The sequence below is a fragment of the Physcomitrium patens genome, chromosome 17 (genome assembly GCF_059467195.1).
Source record: "Physcomitrium patens ecotype Gransden chromosome 17, ASM5946719v1, whole genome shotgun sequence".
NCBI classification, from domain to species: domain Eukaryota; kingdom Viridiplantae; phylum Streptophyta; class Bryopsida; order Funariales; family Funariaceae; genus Physcomitrium; species Physcomitrium patens.
The window spans coordinates 12,938,895-12,958,920 of NC_143426.1; the positions used below are offsets into that span (position 1 = coordinate 12,938,895).

The following is a 20,026-nucleotide window of genomic DNA, read 5'->3' on the forward strand; positions in this document are numbered from 1 at the left end:
TTTTCGTGAATTTTTACATGTATTAGAAGGTAAAAATTCAAAAAGGAATCCAAAGAACCCTCTCAACTTCGCAAAACACTTAAGAAATAGTCATATAATTAGAATTGCACAATATCCTTCAAAATCAAAACTAGGTTTTTGAATTCCAACCACAATTTCTTTTGTTCCGTTGATTCACGAACTTGGAACACGTCCATCGACCTGGCTCCCCCGGACTGCTGAAAACGAAAGGACAACGGCTTCCAGATATTCAGGCGAATTCACTCCATCGCCTCCAAAGACAGCATCGCCAATCCTCATACAGGGCTTAAGAGCTGCGAAAGCTGGGGTTTCGGGTCCGTGTTCATGCCAATGAAGATAATGAGAGGGATGAATCCGTAGTGCGTCACCGTCTTCGCTTTCTTCAAAATCCAAGTCGGCCACTCTTTAATCAGCTTCTTCCCCCCGACTGGCTCCAACTTCGCCATGTCTGCACACCCCGCGAGATGCAGTCGACAGGCACTCAAATCACACGATAACAACACACGAGCTTGCGAACGTCGGAGCACAAATGAAATTGCTTCTCAATTCTAGCCATCTAGGGTTTAAACTCGAATCGAAAATGTATGGATGCATGAAACGTTGATGTCTCTACTTTCATCTCATTTTCTTCATCCGTATAAAACTGCACAAGTAGGGTCTTGAGATTCATCCCGTAGAACCAGGTCCACTGGCTTTATAATTTGGCTGATGTCATAACCTACCAGTAATGTTGAAGCAATCTGTAGATTCAGAAAACAGTAACCCAAATAAAATAATAATAAGAAGGAATAAATAATCTTACAAGTTGTGCACTACAATACATGATTTCCTCCACCAACCAAGTCTCGTATTTTAATAGTGTTTTTGGCGTTGAGTGAGTTGGAACATTTAAATCTATCGTGTGTTACGAACGTAAAAATGTAACCTTTTTTATTACAAATATATTCTACTACACTTGTTATACTACTTTATCATTCAATCTACTTTAAAAAAACGAGTTTTAACTATGAAATAAAGGTTCTAACTGCCTGTAAGTGCATCCCAGTTTGCGTGTAGGGAGATATAAATGGTATCACAATGTGACAAATTTATTTTGTTGCAAGTAAAACTGAAAAATGATTCAGTATATCATAAAAAAATCAAATGCTTACTTGTTCGATTTTAAAACACATATATTTGTTCATTACAATCATGTTTGTCATATACATACATACACATATTTGCAAAAAACTGTGTTGTTGAAGATAAAATAGTACCAAACAGGATGCTAGTTATTTCACAAAAGGACTCCTTAATTTTTTAAGTTGTTGAAAATCATCATACGCAATAGAAATAGGAATAATAAAAATAATATTTATGGAAGAGATTTATTTATTTAATCAATTTTGCACAGATATGTAACAACTTATTAAAACTTGTGAGTAATTAACTAATTACTTCTTCAATTCCTTTCCAATCTCTAAGAACGGATCGACTCGGTAGGATTTCAAGACACTATATTAGACATTTATCTTTATTTAGATACATCGATTAATCAATCAAATAACTTCTTTACATCCCTTGATTTATATCTCAGGTCACAATCCTTTTATCTCTTATTTGTGCATACAAATTTAAATCCATCTATCGAGAAAATTTTCTAAAAAATCTGGTTGATAATTCTCGAACAACTGAAGAGGAGAATGTGGCAGGTCATGGTGAGAAGTTTTTTAGCACACAAAGTATCTCCGTCGGAGCAACTGCGATAGACGATGTCATGCAAAAAGCAAATGGGAAAATGTATTGACAGCGTGCTGTAGCAGGTTCGGTCCGAAGCCTGTGTCCAGGTTCGGAAGATCCGGTTCCAGCGTCGTCAGAGCTTGGCGATGATGGTAAGTATAACCCGTCGCAGTTTGAATACCAGTGTATCTTTACCTGCAGCGCTCAATGGTATTTAGTACCATTTTCTTCCTCGTCGTAGTTTGTTATTTTTGTCCCCAGCCATGGCCGCTCCTCCAGCCCTCTTTCCTGCGTTGCTCTTGGTCTTGTCGGTCGTTTGTCTTGCTGCATGCGAGGTCATCTTCCAAGAGCGTTTCGATGGTGCGATTCTGTACTTTGCCTTCTTCTCTCGTGCTCATTTTGTCACATACTATCGGCGTGCAGTTTGTTGGTTTATTTTCGGTTTGCAGTGGCAAGTTTCTTCCGATCGTACTTGCATTATATTGTGTGACATTTCAAGTTGTTTGTTCTTGTTTAGGGGTTTTCAGCTTGAGTCACTTATGCGGCCGTATGGTCATTTTCTTGGATCCCGGTGTTTGAGTGCGTCGTGGTTTTGATGTTGTGGAGAACAGAAGTTTCGTGCACACTATGCTGGTCACTTCGGTGGCCTGACCGTGTTTTTGCTCACTCTAGGGATAGGCAGTGCAGTGAAAAGTGTTGTAAAAATTGTCGACGAAGGCGTCTTTGAAGTCTATTCAGTTTCAGCTGACGATTGAGATTATTCATATGGTAATTACAGCTTTGATGAGCTTATTGTACAGAGTATTGTGCGTGGCCTGGGCATTGATTTGTTATCAGTTGTTATTTAGAGTTGGTTTTTTTGACAATCTGCGATGCTTTTTCCCCTGTCGCTACTCCGTCATCATCCTCCGATGATGATCTGTAGTAGAAGCCTATTTTTGCGCTGCAATAGCTTCATACGAGCACGTCAACTACTTCTAAAGCTGACTCGTGATCAGCAGCTAGAGTATATGTCTGTCCCTTACGTGCGCAGCATGTTTATTTACATTCTTACGGCTACATGCTATCGTGTGCATTACTCTTTCTCCTTGCAGTTCATGCTAAGCTGAAATGACTTTTCGTTTGAACATAGAACTGACCCTGGTTATAAACCAGCTTGGCTTTCTTTACCCTCATCTAAACGAGTGGTATAATAGTATCAGTGTACTATTTTTCCGAGTTCTAATGGAATGGGCTTCGTTTATTTGTTTTCCGGCATTATTTAGGCGGGCAGAGTGTTGGTTCGCTTTCACCTTATTGAGATTAGCTTAACTATCTTCTTTTGATGTTATCTGATTGCGTAGACGGTTGGGAGAGTCGCTGGATTCAATCAAACTGGAAGAAAAGTCAAGGCCTTAATGGAAACTTTGTGCACACTCCTGGCAAGTGGTATGGAGACGAAAATGACAAAGGTTTGTGCTCATCGAACCGTTTGTAACCCAGTCTGAAAACAACCAAAGCTTAGTATGCCGTGATTCCAAAGGTGTTTGTTTATTTATAAGGATCGATTTTAGTAGTTATGTTTATATATATATATATATATATATGCCTGGAATACTCCACCCATGCCTTACGGGCAAGTAATACTATCTCAGTCGCATTTGCTGGCTGACTTTTCGCAGGAATTCAAACATCAACTGACTCGCGATATTATGCTATCTCTGCACAAATTCCTGAGTTCAACAACAAGGGCAAGACGCTAGTACTCCAATACCAAGTCAAACACGAACAAAACATCGAATGTGGGGGTGGCTACGTGAAGTTAATGAGTGGTCAGGTGGACCAAAAGACTTTTGGTGGTGACACTCCTTACAGGTACGTCCCTACGTTCAATTGGTCTAACTTTATTCTTCAATTTCCTCCTTGTGAACTTCAAGCTTGACAGGATACGCATGTCGCGATTCAGAACCTGGTGGCACCATAGTCAACCCTCACATTGACAATCGGGAAACGCTTTAGTCCTGTAGTGTTCTGCAGTCCACAGTTTATTGCATCATTCAAACTGGTACTATTCTTACAAGGCAGTAATGTTTTCTTAACATCCGGGATTACCTTCTAAATTTGTCTTCTTGTCAAGTCTTGTGCTAGAAAAGTAACCTAAGCATTATGAGAAAATGATGTGCTCTAAAAGTGGAATTGAATATGTGCAGTATCATGTTTGGACCTGATATTTGTGGTTCTCAAACCAAAAAAATCCATGCCATCATCTTGTACAAGAGTAAAAACCATCAAATGAAAAAGACAGTGGAGTGCGAGACTGACAAGCTCTCCCACGTGTATACATTTATCATCCGACCGGACGCTACTTACAGTATTTTGGTTGATAACAAAGAGAAGGAATCTGGTAGCTTGTACAAAGATTGGGACTTGTTGCCACCCCGAAAGATTAAAGACCTCAGTGCTAAGAAGGTATTTAATCATATCTTTTAAAACATTTTAAGATTCGGACATGTTTTGTTCACAATTAATTTATTTCAAAATATTTTTGGTTGTGGTACCTTTCCAAGCAGCACTATATCTGGATCTCGCCTTTTAGAAGGCCGTGCTTCATTTCTGTGTGCTCATTCGACATGCCGATTGTATGATATGTGATCTCAGCCGGAAGACTGGGATGACAACGAATTCATTCCAGACCCCGAGGACCATAAACCCGAGGTCTGATTCTGTTTCCGTACAGCTATCATTTTCATGGTTGTGCTCGTGTACTGCTTATTTTCTCACCTCGACGTGCTACAATTGGGTTTGTGTTTGTGATACAATTATGCTTTTTATTTAGGCTCAGCTTGTCGTTGTGAATTTACTCCTTTTTGATGCAGGGGTATGACTCAATACCAAAGGAAATCCCAGATCTTGATGCTAAGAAGGTGTGTGATTTTTGCGCTCAATCATTTGTCGTTAAAGGTGATATCACTTCATCGATGATCAGGGGAGGGTGTTGAAAGTATGTAATTAATCATTAAGGGAAAAGAATGAATGCAATTAGCCTGCTGCTGATGAATCAAAACGAAGCCATTTTCATAGTATTGCGTTGTCGTTACAGTTTTTTTACAAGAAAAAGTTCTTGCACATGCCTATCAGCCTTTAACATGTTCATTAAAATTTAAACCCTTGATCTTGATATTTTGGCTTGGATATCGAGCTGGTTTCTGAAGAGTGTGTATATCCATTTCCGTAACATACAAATAGCTCTGATGTTAACTGTTTATTGCAGCCAGAAGAGTGGGATGATGAAAGTGACGGAGAATGGGAAGCTCCATTAATTCCAAACCCAGAATTCAAAGGGCCGTGGACGCCAAAGGTGAGATCACCGCTTCTTCCATGTCTTTGTATATCATGATAGATATTTTATGTGGAGTGCAAGTTTTGGAAATGTGGCATGAAAGGAGAACATATGTTGTCACGCTACTCTAAGGCAGCTGCTCTTGGAAGGAGATATCGGTGTCTTATTGCAGTGGCATGGATATATCAGAGATGCCTTGTCGAGATATGTTAAAAGGAGAACTGCTTTTGTTACTGCTTTGAATACTACATAGTGTTTATTGTCAATGAGCATAGACGTTTTACTGAGCAGGTTGCTGTTATGTATCATTTGAAAATAACTGAAAAGTATCGGTCACGTTTCTGCAGGAAATTAAGAACCCTAATTACAACGGCAAATGGAAGGCTCCACTTATTAGTAACCCAGGTAAACCACTGCAAATTTACTTGTTCGTTTACCCATAACACCTTAAGTGGCATTTGTCAACTTGAACGATTCTGAGTATTAACTGGTGATACTATGAAGCAGAATTCGAAGAGGATCCTGATCTGTATGTTTTGCCTCCATTAAAGTATTTCGGTATGGAGCTATGGCAGGTATGTGATGTTTTGTTTGCGTGAAGTTGTACAGATTCTTCGAAGCTTCAATACATTGTAAACAGTTGTGTAACCTGCCGAAATTGTGGAGCTTTGTTGCTGACCTTGGAGATGTTCCTAATAGGTAAAGGCAGGGTCGGTTTTTGACAACATTCTAGTAACAGACGATCCAGAGTATGCCAAAAAGTTTGCTGAGGAGACTTGGGGAAATATCAAGGAAGTAAGTTCTATGTATATATATATATATATATATATTCTTTATTCATAGTAATCATTTTCTTGTCTCGGTGACTCCATTTATAACCATCAGATCTTTCTTAGTTCACTGTGCATTTCGAAACTTGAGTTATGGTCCTTCCTCTGATCCGTTATTATTTATAATATGAAAAGGGTGAGAAGGAAATGTTTGACGAGCTCGAGAACAAGAACCGCGAAGAACAGAAGGTTCGCCATTTTGCTCACAGGATATCTTGTGTCCTTCTCTCCACCCGTTATTGTCTTTCATCTCACAAATGCCAGTTTAAGTGTGTCGCATGCTAAGTCGGTCCAGAATTGTTTGTGCAAGACTCCTGATGAGGTCTTTCTCTTAGGTCTGTCTCTTAGTGTGTCTTGGAAGTAGGATATATTGAACTTAGTTTTCGTGTGACGGAGCTGGGGTTTAACACAGAAAAACGTACAAGTCGACAACTGAACGTAAAATGTTTTCTTTTTTTGAGAATGAGCTTAAGTCAATCGCGCTAATATATGAGACATGGGAGTCTTTTTAGAATGCAATTTTGATAGAGGTGCTTCATACCGAAAGAGAAGTTAGAAGCGCGTGTAGATTAGCGGGGGAGATTGCATCTCATGCCGAGTCGTCTATGTGATTGCGACATCCGTCAAGTCTCTCGCCTTTCCAGGGGCGTAGCTTTAGCTTCTGAACTATTTTCGTTATATATAGGAGTTTTACATGAATGGGTTATCTGAATCAATTGATGTTACTTTCACAATTTTCTTTCAGATCGACGACAATGATCCGAATGAAGAAAAGGACGATTATGACGAGGATGACGATGATGATGTGAGGACTCTGGCTTTGTGATTTCAAACTTTCTTCTTTATCGTCTGTGTTGACACAAGGATGATTTTGAATCTCAAGCCTAGGATCAATTTGTGATGTGTTTTGTTTCTCCATTGTTGAATATCCCTGGAGCCTGTTAGCAGAATGCAATTTCATCGCAGTTGAAATATTTGAGTGAAATGTTATTGACCTATGAACGTGAATATCTTACTCGTGTTTTTTTTTTTGTTGGGCTTTTTGAAGGATCATGATGAACTTTGAATTCATAGCGGTTCGCCAAATGAGTGAATATGGAGCAGTAAGCTGATCTATCGAGAAGAGAATTTAGTACATGTGCGGATACGTCCCATTTGTGGATGGTGTTGCAGTTTTTCTCTGGCTAATTCTCCAGCGATCGTTTAGACATGTTCCTCCCAATTCGATTACTTTGGTTGTGTTGTGCCATGCTAACCTGGTCGCATGCTATGGGCGGTTTGTTTGGCCTTTTTTGGTTACCTCTCTGCTCAGCATCAGCTGGTAGCAATGAGTTTGTCATATGTTGGCTGTGGCATGTCTGGTCATCGCGATTGGTACAGTCTTCTCCTCTAAGTTCTTTTACTTTCAATGATTTTGATAAGCTTGCCGTCAATTTCAGCGATATAGCATACAACTGTGACAAATTCATGCATATCATTACATGTCCATAGAAGTCGGATAATATGCTTCATTTTGTAAGAATTGAAAGAGGCAAAAAAATTGAAAGAACAGAAGAAAGAGCACATTATATTGCAAAACATAATAAGTGCCCACTCTTCGTTCAAAAAAAACTGATATACTCCTTTATCTTCAGTTAATACAATGGCAATCAGATGACTTGTGATAACCTCTGACATATAGATGTTTCATTTCTACTCTTTTACACCGAGTTTCTACCATAGTCTCCATTGTGATGCTCATTAGTTCATTTATTCTTAAAATATCAAAAGACCTGTTCGAGAGGGCTAACATAAACGAATTTGTATATACCATTGTATCCCGAATAAAAAGCTTGATTCAGAATTACCCGACACTAACTAAGGCTAAAGATAGTTCAAATGTTGAGCCACTATGCGAGTATTTTCATGCTGCAAATGTCTGCCACTTAAGTTACAATTTGCTATTTCAGAGTGTAATTCCATGATATTATTGTCTCCTCCCTCATCGTTCTTTTATTACCGCGGTTAGATGTCACAACCGTTAAAGTAAATAAACATTGCCAATATTTGGTTTTTGTCAATACTAGTCCATAATGTGATTTAAATTTGACAAATTCCTCTTCCACTCTCTTACAGATTGGGGTGCCTTTAAAATAGCAATGAGTTACAATCATGTTGATTCTAGTTGAAACCCTATCAGACTTCAAGTAAGCCTACGCTCAGCATGAATAGGAAGCATCGAGTCTGAGCGTATGTGACCACGAAGTACTGCAAACAGTCTCGGCTCATATCAAGTGTTGAGTTCGTCAGTCTCCAAAATCACCAGGCTGAGAAAATCAGCGGCAACTTCTACTGCCCTTCCTCTTTCCAATCCTTGCCATCGTTAACAAGAGTCAAAGACAACCTAAGTTACTGAACAAAAGAAGCTCAAGATCGATAGCTATTCCACTATTTCCTTCTGGTCAAAGCGAGGTGGAGTGAATGAACAGTAGGGTTTTGTATGACGGAGCGGTGTCACGGCAACTCTCAGACCTATACTTCTCGGTAGCTTTTCTTTCAACACCGCTGACTACTACTTTATCAGACCGCTTAGCATCCACTGCAAACGAAAGCAGCAGCATCTCAAGCAACTCTTGGCAACTTCACAGGAGCGGCGCTACCAGAAGAGATGGAGATACCACCGATCCGGTTCACATGATTGCTTCCGGAGGATAAAATGCAGCTCAGATTTGGCTAATTGGCATCATGGAGAGATAGAAGACCTCCTCTCCACACACAACCTTGCTCGTTCACTCACTCCAACTGCTCGGAGCACTTCAGTCTCAGTTTCACAGAACCTCACATGAAGCAAGACCAAGAACGACGTGCGGCAGCCACTAAATATGACTAAACCTTCCAAGCCCTCATCCTCTTAAAAACAGAGCTTCGTTCAGAAGGGACCAACATACTTCCCATAAACGAACTGAACACTCTAAAACAGTTTTCTTTCTCCACAACATGCAAATCCTCAGCGACTACCGCACATCACCAACAAGCCTTAACAAGCTTAAACTAAGTCACCACAAAGATACAAAAAGTATTGAGGGTGGGCAAAAGGAGTGAGTTGCCGGCACTCAGCGTGGAGACTAGTTTAGAGCAAACAGCGTAGCCCTAATATACACCTGAGGCATCGTGCACTCGTTAGGGGTTTAAAAACGATGCCCTATTGAACATCTGTTCAACTGAATTGTTGGATGAATGTTCGATGAAAATAGGGAATCCCTACATCACTGTTAAGAATCCACTATAATTACGGTGGTAATTCAATACATGTTTCCATCTGAAAGCAATTTCCATCTAGAATTTAAGTTCTCTCCTGTCATTTTCATTTCTAACTAGATTTAGAGAAATGGATTGATGACGGCGGTTTTATTCTTTTCTTTGTTTGTTGGAGAGTGTGACATGTACAAAAACAAGATTGATAGGGGAAGTAGAGACTTTTTCATAAAAATAAAAATTTTCCTGATAAAAACTTGTTTGTGATTCTGTATATCTCTCCATTATTTGTCTTGCATAAAATCCTTTCGCCTATATTATATGAATGGCACCTCCAAAAGATAACTTCACACATACAACCCTAAATTTCAAAAAAAATGTGCATTCATAATTTGCTGTAAAATTTTTGAACTTAATTTCTTGCCCCCATAATTTTACTTAAATAGTAATCCAAAAAATCCCTTGTTCTCAACGAGTCTCAACTTACCATTACTTCGACCTGTAGCCCATCCACTGCAACATATTCAGATGTGAACAGACCTTAAGACGTCACAGCATCAAGGTGCATCATATTTTTACATGCACCAAGGTTTTGGGTTCAGGGTTTAGCATGCTCCAGTTTAGCAATACCGCACTTAACCAATGAAAAGCAAGGTGCGCACGCTCATACACGCACACACGTGTCACAACCTTCCACCAAGATTAATAATGGAACTAACATGACATTAAATCAACACGCAGCAATACATACAGAAGGGTGGAGAGGCATAAACAAAGACCATCATTCGCAAGAGATTCGTAAGACCTAAACACGAACAGAGCTGGTAAGACTCGAATGACCAGGATAAAAGTTAGTGCGGGTTGAAGTTGAACAAAAAGTACATTTTACACATAAGATGCACCTATTGATATCGTGAAACATCTACATCAGTCAACAAAGATTTCCAAATAATCACCAAATTATGTCCCAAGCGTCGGGAAAGAGTATAGCGAGCTAAAACCCCAATCAAGTTTCTCTACTCAAGCTTGAACTGATGATCCAGCTTGATAAGAGTGGACTCAATGTGTGAAAGGATTCGAGGGCATTCATAACGCATGTAGAAGACTGGGCAGTCAGAGTTCGTACAAAGGACAGACTGAAAATGCCCTCCCGAATGGCACCTCATACACTCCACATGAGCTCCATTTACCTTAACCTCCTGCTCAGCAGTCTCAAGGAATATAGCAGTAGTTGCATTTTGTGCATAACCTGCCAAAGTACACTCTTTACACAGAGCCCCTTGCGCGGTTTCCAGCGGTTTCCTGTACAGAAAAATTCAGTGTCAAAAATAGTCACACTTTCTGCTTTACTTTGAGGGTTCAGATTTTAGAAGAACCCAATAAACGTTTATTTATTTTAAAAAATAAACTTAAAATACACGCAAAGGATTGGTACAATGTGATATAACAAATTTGAAGAAGTTTGAGGTGAATTGTTTTGGATATGAATTTCAAAAAAATTGAAGATGATCATCATACCTGCAAATGACACAGGGAGACTTGGGTCGATAGAAGCTACTAACTAAGCCCTGTGTCCGGTTAGGGGCACCTGCTGATGCAGATGGAGGAGGAACAGTATGACTACCAGTGAACAATTCCCTCAGTGCTGCAGAGTCCACTACAAACTCCAATATCTATTTCATCACAACAGTCACAGCATCACGTCACGTTGAGGTCATCTAAAAAGCTAGAATGTTTCTGCAAAAGCAATTGAATCTGAGAATTATCAGCAGTTTCCTCATAGAAACTGAGATACTAAAGTTGCTAGGCTTGCCAACGGTGAAGACTCCAATCTACACTGCATCTAACAAGCATATACGCAATCACAAACTTGTGCTGTTGAGTGTAATCGCAATAATTACACGCGGTATTCATAACATCCAGAGTGATTCAAGAGGGCATAAGAACGAAGGGCAACTATGGGTTAGAACGGTCATACAGATTCTAGAGGCTTGCGGAGCTTGTTTTCAAGATACACGTGTGTATTCACCAGACTGCCTCCGATGAGAGCCTCAATTGGATCTTCCGCCATGTCATCCTGCCAGCTAGAGTGAGAAACCTCAAGATGAAGCAGCAAATTTCATCTTCAATTCAATGAAATTACCAGAACGTCATGCAATCTGCATCATAATCATTACACTAGCTCCATATCTGAGGCTTGTGTAAGAGATTGCCGTTAGTTAGTCCTTACGGCTCTTTAATTTCGATAATTTACTGAAATGATACATAGTGAATGCTAAAATACTCAACACCAAAAAAGAAAAAAGAAAAAGAAAAAGAAATAAAAAAATAAAAATCATCTGATTTACCTGAAGTTTGCTTGAGTTAGCCATTAGCACATAAGGTATCCTCTCCCCAATATGAAACTGACGATCGGGATTCTTGCGTTTCAACCTCACAGAGAGAGCCACATGAGGGCCTCGCCCTTCTTCTGCAGTGGATGCCCCGACATGCTTGTGGGAACTCTTCGTCTTTTCGACCAGTTTTGTAATATCGTGATCATCCACCCTCCAGAGACCCTACATCAACTCATTTCATCACGTTGTTAGCCATTTGAACGACATCGACACGATGTGAGACTTGTTGAAAGCTAGAAGAGCTGTTGGCTTCTAGTTTATTGTAACTTCGTTCTTCATTAACATGATTCGTTTTAAGATAGACATTATACAACTAACCTTCATCTTCAGAGGATACAACCTCTACAAGGCTGCATCCTCTTCAGAGGCTACGACTCATATTACTTCACAAATTATCCTGCAATAAACAGTGAAATAAAGGTAAATTTCCCTCAGCAAAATTCAGAATGTTCTCAACACCAATGAAAAACTCCACTGCTAATGAGCAATGTTAAATCTTACCCCAGTCATTATAAAATCATACAAGCTCGACTTGCCTGCTACCATCCGTCGTATGGAGTTCTTGCAGTTTACATAAGCGAGTGGTACATCATTTTCCACAAGAACGTCAATCAACGCTTGTTTGCAGATTTTTCGGACAAATCTGGGCACATCACGTCTTTCGGATTCAATGCCTTTCACAAATAATGTACCCTGGCCTTCGTTTCCTTGGCTGCAAGTGTACTGCCTGCCGGCGTACCTGTTCACCTGCTCAAGAATCAAAACCAAAGTATCAGAAAAAGCAGTAAGAGCTTGTTTTAATTAACTCTTCATAACAAAAGTAAAAGAAAAAACGAATTGAAAATTAAAAGCAGATGAAATGCGGGTAAGGACATTGCAGGGCAGAAAAATGACCTGGAGGAGGAGAAAAGGACACAGAACCTGCAAAAGAATATTGGATCAGACGTAAGCTACTTGTCATTAAATGCATGGCCACTCCAAATGAATAGAATTTTCATCACCTGCTCCATAAGATATGTTGAAGATTTTCATTTACATGTTTATCATAATTGAACATCATCATTATCACAAGGCTATCGTTGTGAGAATTCTGAAATCCTCACCCTTTCGAATTTTAGAACAATGGGAGAGGGAAAGGCTTGAGAGACTATCTCAGCAGCTTGTGTGCCGAGTTTGATAGCTTCTTCTATGCTGACGTCTTTGAAGTGAGCAAACACGCTGTCGGTCTGCGCATAGATAACCTCCACCTTCTCAAAAATACTCCCAACAAGCTGCACAGCTTGCTTACAGGAGGCTGCCCCCATGCTGCATAAATCAAAACCACCATGTGAAGAACACGATTCTATTCCAAGACAGTTCTTTGAATGTGTTATTAAGTAAAGCGAACCCCTAGTAAGCATACTACAGCTACTATAAAAGATCTTTAGGAAGTGGGTTAAAGCTCACGTTTCTCGATTTCGCTATAACAATGTCTCCATGATAAGTCGATATAAATCGTGAACAATCTTTGATGGTGCGTAGACAATATCAGCTGATAAGCAAGTTACCTCAGACAAGTATCCGCCAAAGGAACTGCCTGTTGAGGTGATGCACTCGCACCTGTGAACCCATATAAAGCATTTGAGCAGAGCTGCAATTACACATAATATCACTGATCTCAGTTACTGTACGTTGAATGTGTGCTAATAGTTAAGACTAATGAAAATAGATCATTATTAAAGTTTGCACTTACAGTTTGCTCTAACACCAAAAATATATGTTAAAACAGCACCTTCAATGCCTTTTGTCTCCCATCCAATACAGCATACTCTTCAGAACTAATATGCTCTTGAGTCATACGATCTCTAGCTTGCTTGCGTGCTGTAATCAAAGCACCTGCGAGAGAACTTAAGTCGTGAAGGTTCAAAAGAACATGTTCATTCGGGGAAAAAAAAATAATTGTTACACATGACATCAAGGTGTGGAGAACAGCAACCTCCTGAAAGCAGGAAACTTATTTGAAAATGCGAATTTGGAAATTCGATGCAAAAAACAGCACAAAAAACATTGTGAAAACAGACTTCCATTCAAGATCAATGCTTCAATGGGCTAAAGCTTATACCACAAATCCGGGGTAAAACACCTCGTCGAACAGATGACACCACAAATTGAGCACCGGTTAAACTGAAAACAATGAATCGAACATCCCAAGGCTCAGATATACAAGGTCATTCATCAGACAATTGAAAACCGTGAACACAATATATGTAGGGATTGATAACTGGTGCAGATTAACATTTACTAACTGTAAGACAATTCTGCAATTAGGTAGAGGATTTTGGTCTAATAATTCGGGGAACTTTTCCAAAGAACCAGAAGTACGGCAACTCAAAACAATGTAAAACTTGAAAGGCTTTAGTGAACAAGGTTTACTGGTTCATAACGATTCCAACAAACGAGCAAAACTCTAGAGCTTACCTGGTTATGAGCTGATGAGAAGGAATTGATTTAGCGTCTTCAGGATGTACCAACGTTGTGTAACACCTGCTCAACAAAATGACAACTAAGGACCTGTATTCGAAAATTCCTAGACATAACTGAACCACATTGCAACAACTAATAACAAAACTGAAGGAAACTCAAGTTGGAAGTAATGCCCAAAAATCAGAACCCAAAATTATGAAAGGAAGGATTGTACTAAGCTTACAGGTTATAAGCCATAAACAATGATGGGTAAAGCGAAGCAAAATCTAAGATTGCAACAGGATCCTGCACACAGAGCACCTCGAGTCACCAAATAATAAAGTTTCTTCAATACCTCATAAATCAGTAAGGCAAATATGCCAATGCTCTAGTACAATAACTATATGTGACTTTAATAGCAAACTATGAATTTTATCCAATCATCGCTGGTAGCGAAAACATTCTCATTGACAGACGAGATCTTCTGACTCGGATCAAATACCTGATAAAATGCAGCAGTGTGATTATCTTTTGGATGTAACAAAAAAGGACTCTCCGACAATTGCCCTTTATCATAGAAGCCACCAGACAGACTTTTCAGAGGACACAGTGAACATATCAGGTTGATGGCAAACGACTTGGCGTTAACGTCACCATGATAGAACATGATGCATTGGAACTCGAGTTGTTATGACAAAAAGGTTTCCATGAAGTTGACAATTAAATAACTCAACTTATATCGAGTTTGTAAATACTTTTCACACAATGGTATACTCAAGATGAAAGTATGTGCGAGGAATACTTGCTTTCGTTGCATATAAGAATTACTGCTTATAAGTTGATGCGTTTTATAGTAGCCATTAATTTAATACAATACTGAAAAATTCCTAAAATACAGTTCTCACCATTTAAAGTTGTTCCTCCTAAGAGCCAACCTTCTTTGCGTGCACTTCGTAAGAGCAAGCTCTGTGCATCAACGTATAAAATCAGACCAACAATAAGTTATCTACATCATTCTCGAAAGAACAGAACAGAGAACAGAGTGGAAGGAAAGAACAGAGTGGAAGGTACCAAGAGTACGAGGTCATGATTCACTTACTTGGATTCGCACCATTTGAGCTTTGTAGAGGACATCTGAGAGAGTCAACCCAGTAACTCTTGCCATCTCCACTGTCTCTGGAATCGTTTGCAACCTCTCCATAAGTTTAAGAACAACCTGTTGGGCATCTTATGCCATGCATGAGCCAATACTCGCAGTCATTCACAAATCCACAAAGTACCATGTGCGAACACTATAAAATACACCTGAAAGGAAAGCCGTCATCATTGAGGTCTTTAAGAACCCTCATGAATGTTCTCACTTGTAGATTATATGATCCAGAGAAAAAATGCTCCCTTTTCTCAAATATGGGTTTCAATTAAAAAGATAAATACCCACCTCAGCTTCATGAAGTGAGTATAATAGAAGTCGTCTTAGGCCTCCATACTTGCCTTGCCAAAGCTCTGATACTGCAGCCGTAGAGAGTGCCTCTTTCGGGGCGCCTAGAAATACCTGTTCATATCTAACACAACGCTGCTTACTTACTGAGCTCTAGATGATGGCCGTCAAGCAGCTGAACAATCAAACGCAAGCAGAACTCAAGTTGAACTTGAAGAGACATAACGCCACCAACAGCTCAAATGACAAATAATTGGTAACATGTAAAAGATCTTATGTGTATTCACCAAGGTTTTCATACTCACGCACAGAAACTTCAACAAAAGTTCATCTAAACATCTTGAACCCTTAAAGTGCATTATTATAGGTTGCACGCCTCAATTGTAAAATGCAGACCAGAAGACAGTAAAAAAATTGGTGAGCACATTGGGATTTGTTGAAGAACTAGATCACCTGAGAGCACTCTTCCAAAGTGAAAGTGGAGAGATTAAAAGACACTAATACAACTCGAAGCATGTCAATAACCAGTCGTCCTTCCATGTAGGCCCTGAAGACCTCCTGATTCGACGTAGATGACATGCGAGCCTGCTTCTTTATCCAATGTTTTCCGTAAGTCACAACTGATTTCACCTAAAAATTACACAAGTTACACTCAGTGTCCACGATATGGTAAATTCCAACAAGCTCTCCACATAAATCTAATCGGACTAGAATTTCCTTGCACTGTAGCCCATTATTAACCACATAAACATGAAGAAACTCTATACCTCAGTTGTTTGACCCATCCTTCGACCAAGATCAAAAGTTCCCAACTTTAGAACCTTGAAACGTTCCGCTAAATACCGTAAGCTTTTTTTCATTTGATACACACAGACAATATCCGGATCGACTTCCAAATACCAGTACTTATGCCATGCTCTTAACATGACAATCTCAGAATCAAACATGCGTAACTCAACTCCTGGAAGTGCTCCCTCTTGCGGACCCTTGCTATGTGTGAAGACAACTTGTTTTGTCCCATCTTGATGCCCTTGAAAGTGAAGGATATGCGATATCACAAGCACTGGATCTCTTGATGGAATTGCCGAGCCTCCACCTACTAAATTGGACAGTCCCTCAATATCAGCGATACTGGCTTCCTCAAGCCCAGGAAAACCTGGTTCGATTCTGCTACTGGCACTCCCTAACATACTGAGGCTGCCCAGTGATTCAGATTTCCCTGTTTCTCTACCTCTACCTCTATCTCTGCCTCTGCCTCTACTGTTACCTTTTCCACTTTTAACTGGAGAAACATTATTGCTTCCTTTGGTTTCAAGCAACATTTTTCCACCTCCAGAGCACTGAACATGTAAGGCAACTATCCGTAATGGGGCGATTAGATCCCAAGTAGCCTTCCTAGAATTCGAGGGCAAGGAAGAAGAAATGTTGCTGCTTGAAGCAATAGGGGCCGGTGGCTCCCATGTGCTCGTCTTACTTTTAATCTGTGTGAAGTCCGGGAGGTCATCCTCATCAGGGAGTGATGTATCACTTTGATCATACATGTCCAGAAGAATTTCTCTACTGTTTTGCGTACCAGAAGCCTCGCTGTTATGAGGAACAGATGAAACCCCATAGGCCGATTCCATGAACTCCATATGGTGTGTCGCATCTGGGGTTAAGCCAGTGAGATTCTCCCAACATGCAACAAGCTCCACGGAGCACCTCGTCTTATATTGGTCATGAGGAATTGTCACAGCTTGCTTTATTTCCACCCACGACCCTCCTGCTATACCTGTGTCACAAAAAAATCGCATGCCCAACTGCCCAAGCAAGAAACCATCATGTGGACAAGACGTCAGAAATCTAAACTAGACATACTTGTGCTGAATTATATAAGAGTTAATCGCAAAGTTTCAAATCTAAAGTTAAACCACTATACAGCTTAATAAGGAAATATATACAGCAGAACTTGTTTAAAGTCCAAAGGTTATCCACTAAAAGGATAGCAAAGGAGGTGTTTAACATCAGACGCTGTCATGAACAAAACTGGCGATCAGTAATCCAGAGCTTCCATTGAAGAATGGAATAACTTTGAAATATAAGGCGCTCGAGTTGTAAAGATAGATGCTAACTTTAATCTTTTCTTCATGAGAAGTATGATCCTTCCAAACGAGGCCTTCGCCCCGCATCTCGTTTCCCTCAGCTAGGGCCGTTAGCTCCTTTGCAACTAAACCTATTTCTTTATCCCTCCAGACTTGCACCTATATTACACAGCCAGATGCGATAATGAGTTTAGATGAAGGTTTACTCATAAGGGATACGAAATTGCTTGATACTTACAAAGCACTTTCTGATTCTAACGCGCACAAACTTAGCCTTAGAGGCGAAAGGAACAAACCTTCAGAAACGAAAATGGTCCTCCACGACGGTAATACATAAGTGGTGTCCTGTGCTCCATTTCAATTGCAGCAACCTGCAAGAGTACAACCAATAGGCAAGGAACATGTAACCTACGCAGGATATACATTAATCCAAAAATACCGGCTTCCGATTAAATGTACTCCAGGACCCTAAATCGATTTATTACTTCTGCAGAAACACTCCGTCCAAGATACCACAATAATGACTTTTCTCATAAGTCAAAATGTCTTACAAATTGATCATTGGAATCAGCACTTTTCTTACGGCTGGTCTGCAGTTTGCGGTTGAGATATTCTTTCACGGTTTCCAAGCAGCCTTCCTTTAAAGGCACAATCTTCCCATCGATATTGCCCACAGGGGCCGGAAACCAGAAATAGGGCATAAAATCTGCACCACTAACAGATTAAACTTTTCATTTCCAAGTTCTTGTCACTCACGACAGGTCATAGAAACAATGAATGCTAAATCCACCTTCTTCCGTGATGTCAAGAAACGTTAATTGATCTGATGTCCAAGGAAAAAGTTAGACGCGCTTACCGTTCACCTGAACTGCAATACTTTCACCTCCTGAGCTTAGTCCATAAAGTAGCACCTGATCCACATCAAACGGCAACGTGAAGCATCACTCTATTTATCTCCTACACATATCCATATACTTGGGAGTGTATGTTGTAAGGAAGTCAAGACAGCCACATAGGTTTACAAAACGGCATAAACATACCGATCATGGCAATTTAACAATTTCTAAGGAAATTTACAGAGTATCTACACCATATTGTGAATGAAACAATTAACGTGATGCTGGAAGCAATGAGAAATAGATCCAAGGACCATAAGCAAAGAACGCACTCCATCTATGCACCATACACATCAACCGATAGCTCTTCATTGCTGAATGTGTATTCACAGGCGGTTGTCAACTAATTCTAATGGGTGCGTCCGGTAAATTCAAATAGAAGCAGGTATGTGATGAACGATCTGAAGATTCACCGTGAGATACGAAATGGAAACCTCTGACTTCAACAACTGTGGATCTAATGATTCCGTGACAATTTCAAGAAAACTAAGAATTCGAACACCTCGCTGACCTCGTTTTTCTTAGTCCATAATTCAGTAAGAATGGCCGATACACATAATCAAACCTTCTAGTAAATAAAGGGTACATGTAGCATTAACAAGTTGTGAGAAACACGAAACAAGAAGACATTGCATGAAGCTTGACCACTGTGCTCATGAGTGAAGATGCAAGATACAGTACACGCACAGTGGTCTGAAATGTCCAAGCCCCTTTATTGCGGATAATCTCACAATTACACCATGAATTACGATTTTCATGATGAATTCCTTCACTTCAAGCATTCGATCAACACATAAACGTTAAGATCGTATTGCAGCTGTCAAAATTGGTTGGTCTACTATTCCTACAACAAGCGTGAACTATCCGAGGTACACAGTATAAATATGAACAATGTTAATTTAAAAATTCTGATGGTGACTCAGCCAAGGTAAATGGCACAACACAAGTAAACAAACGAGAATCGTATGAAACGAAAACAAGACAGATCTACATACCGAAGGCGGCGTGGCGGATACGGAAGCCGGAGCGTCTGTGAAAACGGCATCCAGCAGCATCATGCGCATTGGTGATTCCATGCTTGCGATTTCAAATTGCTGTTCCTGTAGCGCTTGCTCTTTATTCATGTTACCTTCGTCTGCATTGGAGACTAATCAAGCTATCAAGAAACAGCGAAACGTTGTATTCGAAAACGAGAGTTCAAAAAGTAAAGCAGTAGTTCGATCCGGTGATCTCATCATTCTGGAGCAGAAGAGTGTAACAGAAGAAGAAGAAGAAGAAGAAGAAGAAGTAGTGGTAGCGAAAGCAAATCGGGTGTAGCGAGATTTGTGTTTAACAAACCCTGGCAACATGCATGCTGCCAATCTTCTTCATCACGCTCGGGGCCCTCCTTGCAATCCTCCTCTCCCCTCGCTTCACCCGGGCTGTCTCACTGCCCCCTTCACATATAGTACGCATGCTTTATTACTACTCCGCGTTCACACGTGAGGTTCAGGTTTTATACCTCGTTCACATTACTATTGGAATTTATTGGACTTGATCCCCGTTCACACTACTATTAAACCTCATTCTCGCTACTATCGCGTTCACACTACCATGAGAAATTTTGGACCGGGTTCACACCAACATTAAGTTTGATACTGTATCTTTGGT

At 40.0% G+C, this 20,026-nt stretch overlaps 3 protein-coding genes across 3 annotated transcripts; 1 reads left to right on the plus strand and 2 right to left on the minus strand.

Moving 5' to 3' along the window:
• Positions 1 to 578, minus strand: LOC112294653 (mitochondrial import receptor subunit TOM7-1). Its single transcript, XM_024545349.3, has one exon. The coding sequence runs from the start codon at positions 465 to 467 to the stop codon at positions 297 to 299; it is 171 nt and encodes a 56-aa protein (XP_024401117.1). The 5' UTR covers positions 468 to 578; the 3' UTR covers positions 1 to 296.
• Positions 579 to 1,939: 1,361 nt separating this feature from the next.
• On the plus strand, positions 1,940 to 7,111 carry LOC112294652 (calreticulin-2). Its single transcript, XM_024545347.3, has 13 exons — positions 1,940 to 2,100; positions 3,084 to 3,191; positions 3,402 to 3,594; positions 3,930 to 4,188; positions 4,378 to 4,434; positions 4,596 to 4,643; positions 4,991 to 5,077; positions 5,407 to 5,464; positions 5,567 to 5,634; positions 5,759 to 5,854; positions 6,025 to 6,078; positions 6,635 to 6,694; positions 6,938 to 7,111. The coding sequence occupies exons 1-13, from the start codon at positions 2,004 to 2,006 to the stop codon at positions 6,953 to 6,955; spliced, it is 1,203 nt and encodes a 400-aa protein (XP_024401115.1). The 5' UTR covers positions 1,940 to 2,003; the 3' UTR covers positions 6,956 to 7,111.
• A 2,848-nt stretch (positions 7,112 to 9,959) lies between these two features.
• On the minus strand, positions 9,960 to 19,796 carry LOC112294650 (DNA polymerase delta catalytic subunit). The gene is made up of 24 exons (XM_024545346.3): positions 19,715 to 19,796; positions 19,372 to 19,523; positions 18,337 to 18,391; positions 18,032 to 18,186; positions 17,777 to 17,851; positions 17,511 to 17,639; positions 16,167 to 17,198; positions 15,853 to 16,029; positions 15,400 to 15,513; positions 15,061 to 15,177; positions 14,867 to 14,927; positions 14,464 to 14,528; positions 14,206 to 14,267; positions 13,977 to 14,042; positions 13,621 to 13,682; positions 13,291 to 13,394; positions 13,067 to 13,149; positions 12,623 to 12,824; positions 12,414 to 12,440; positions 12,021 to 12,266; positions 11,472 to 11,681; positions 11,102 to 11,200; positions 10,642 to 10,796; positions 9,960 to 10,425 (listed from the first exon to the last, which is right to left on the minus strand). Exons 2-24 carry the CDS (start codon positions 19,498 to 19,500, stop codon positions 10,140 to 10,142), a joined length of 3,711 nt encoding a protein of 1,236 aa, XP_024401114.1. The 5' UTR covers positions 19,501 to 19,523; positions 19,715 to 19,796; the 3' UTR covers positions 9,960 to 10,139.
• Positions 19,797 to 20,026: the final 230 nt, after the last annotated feature.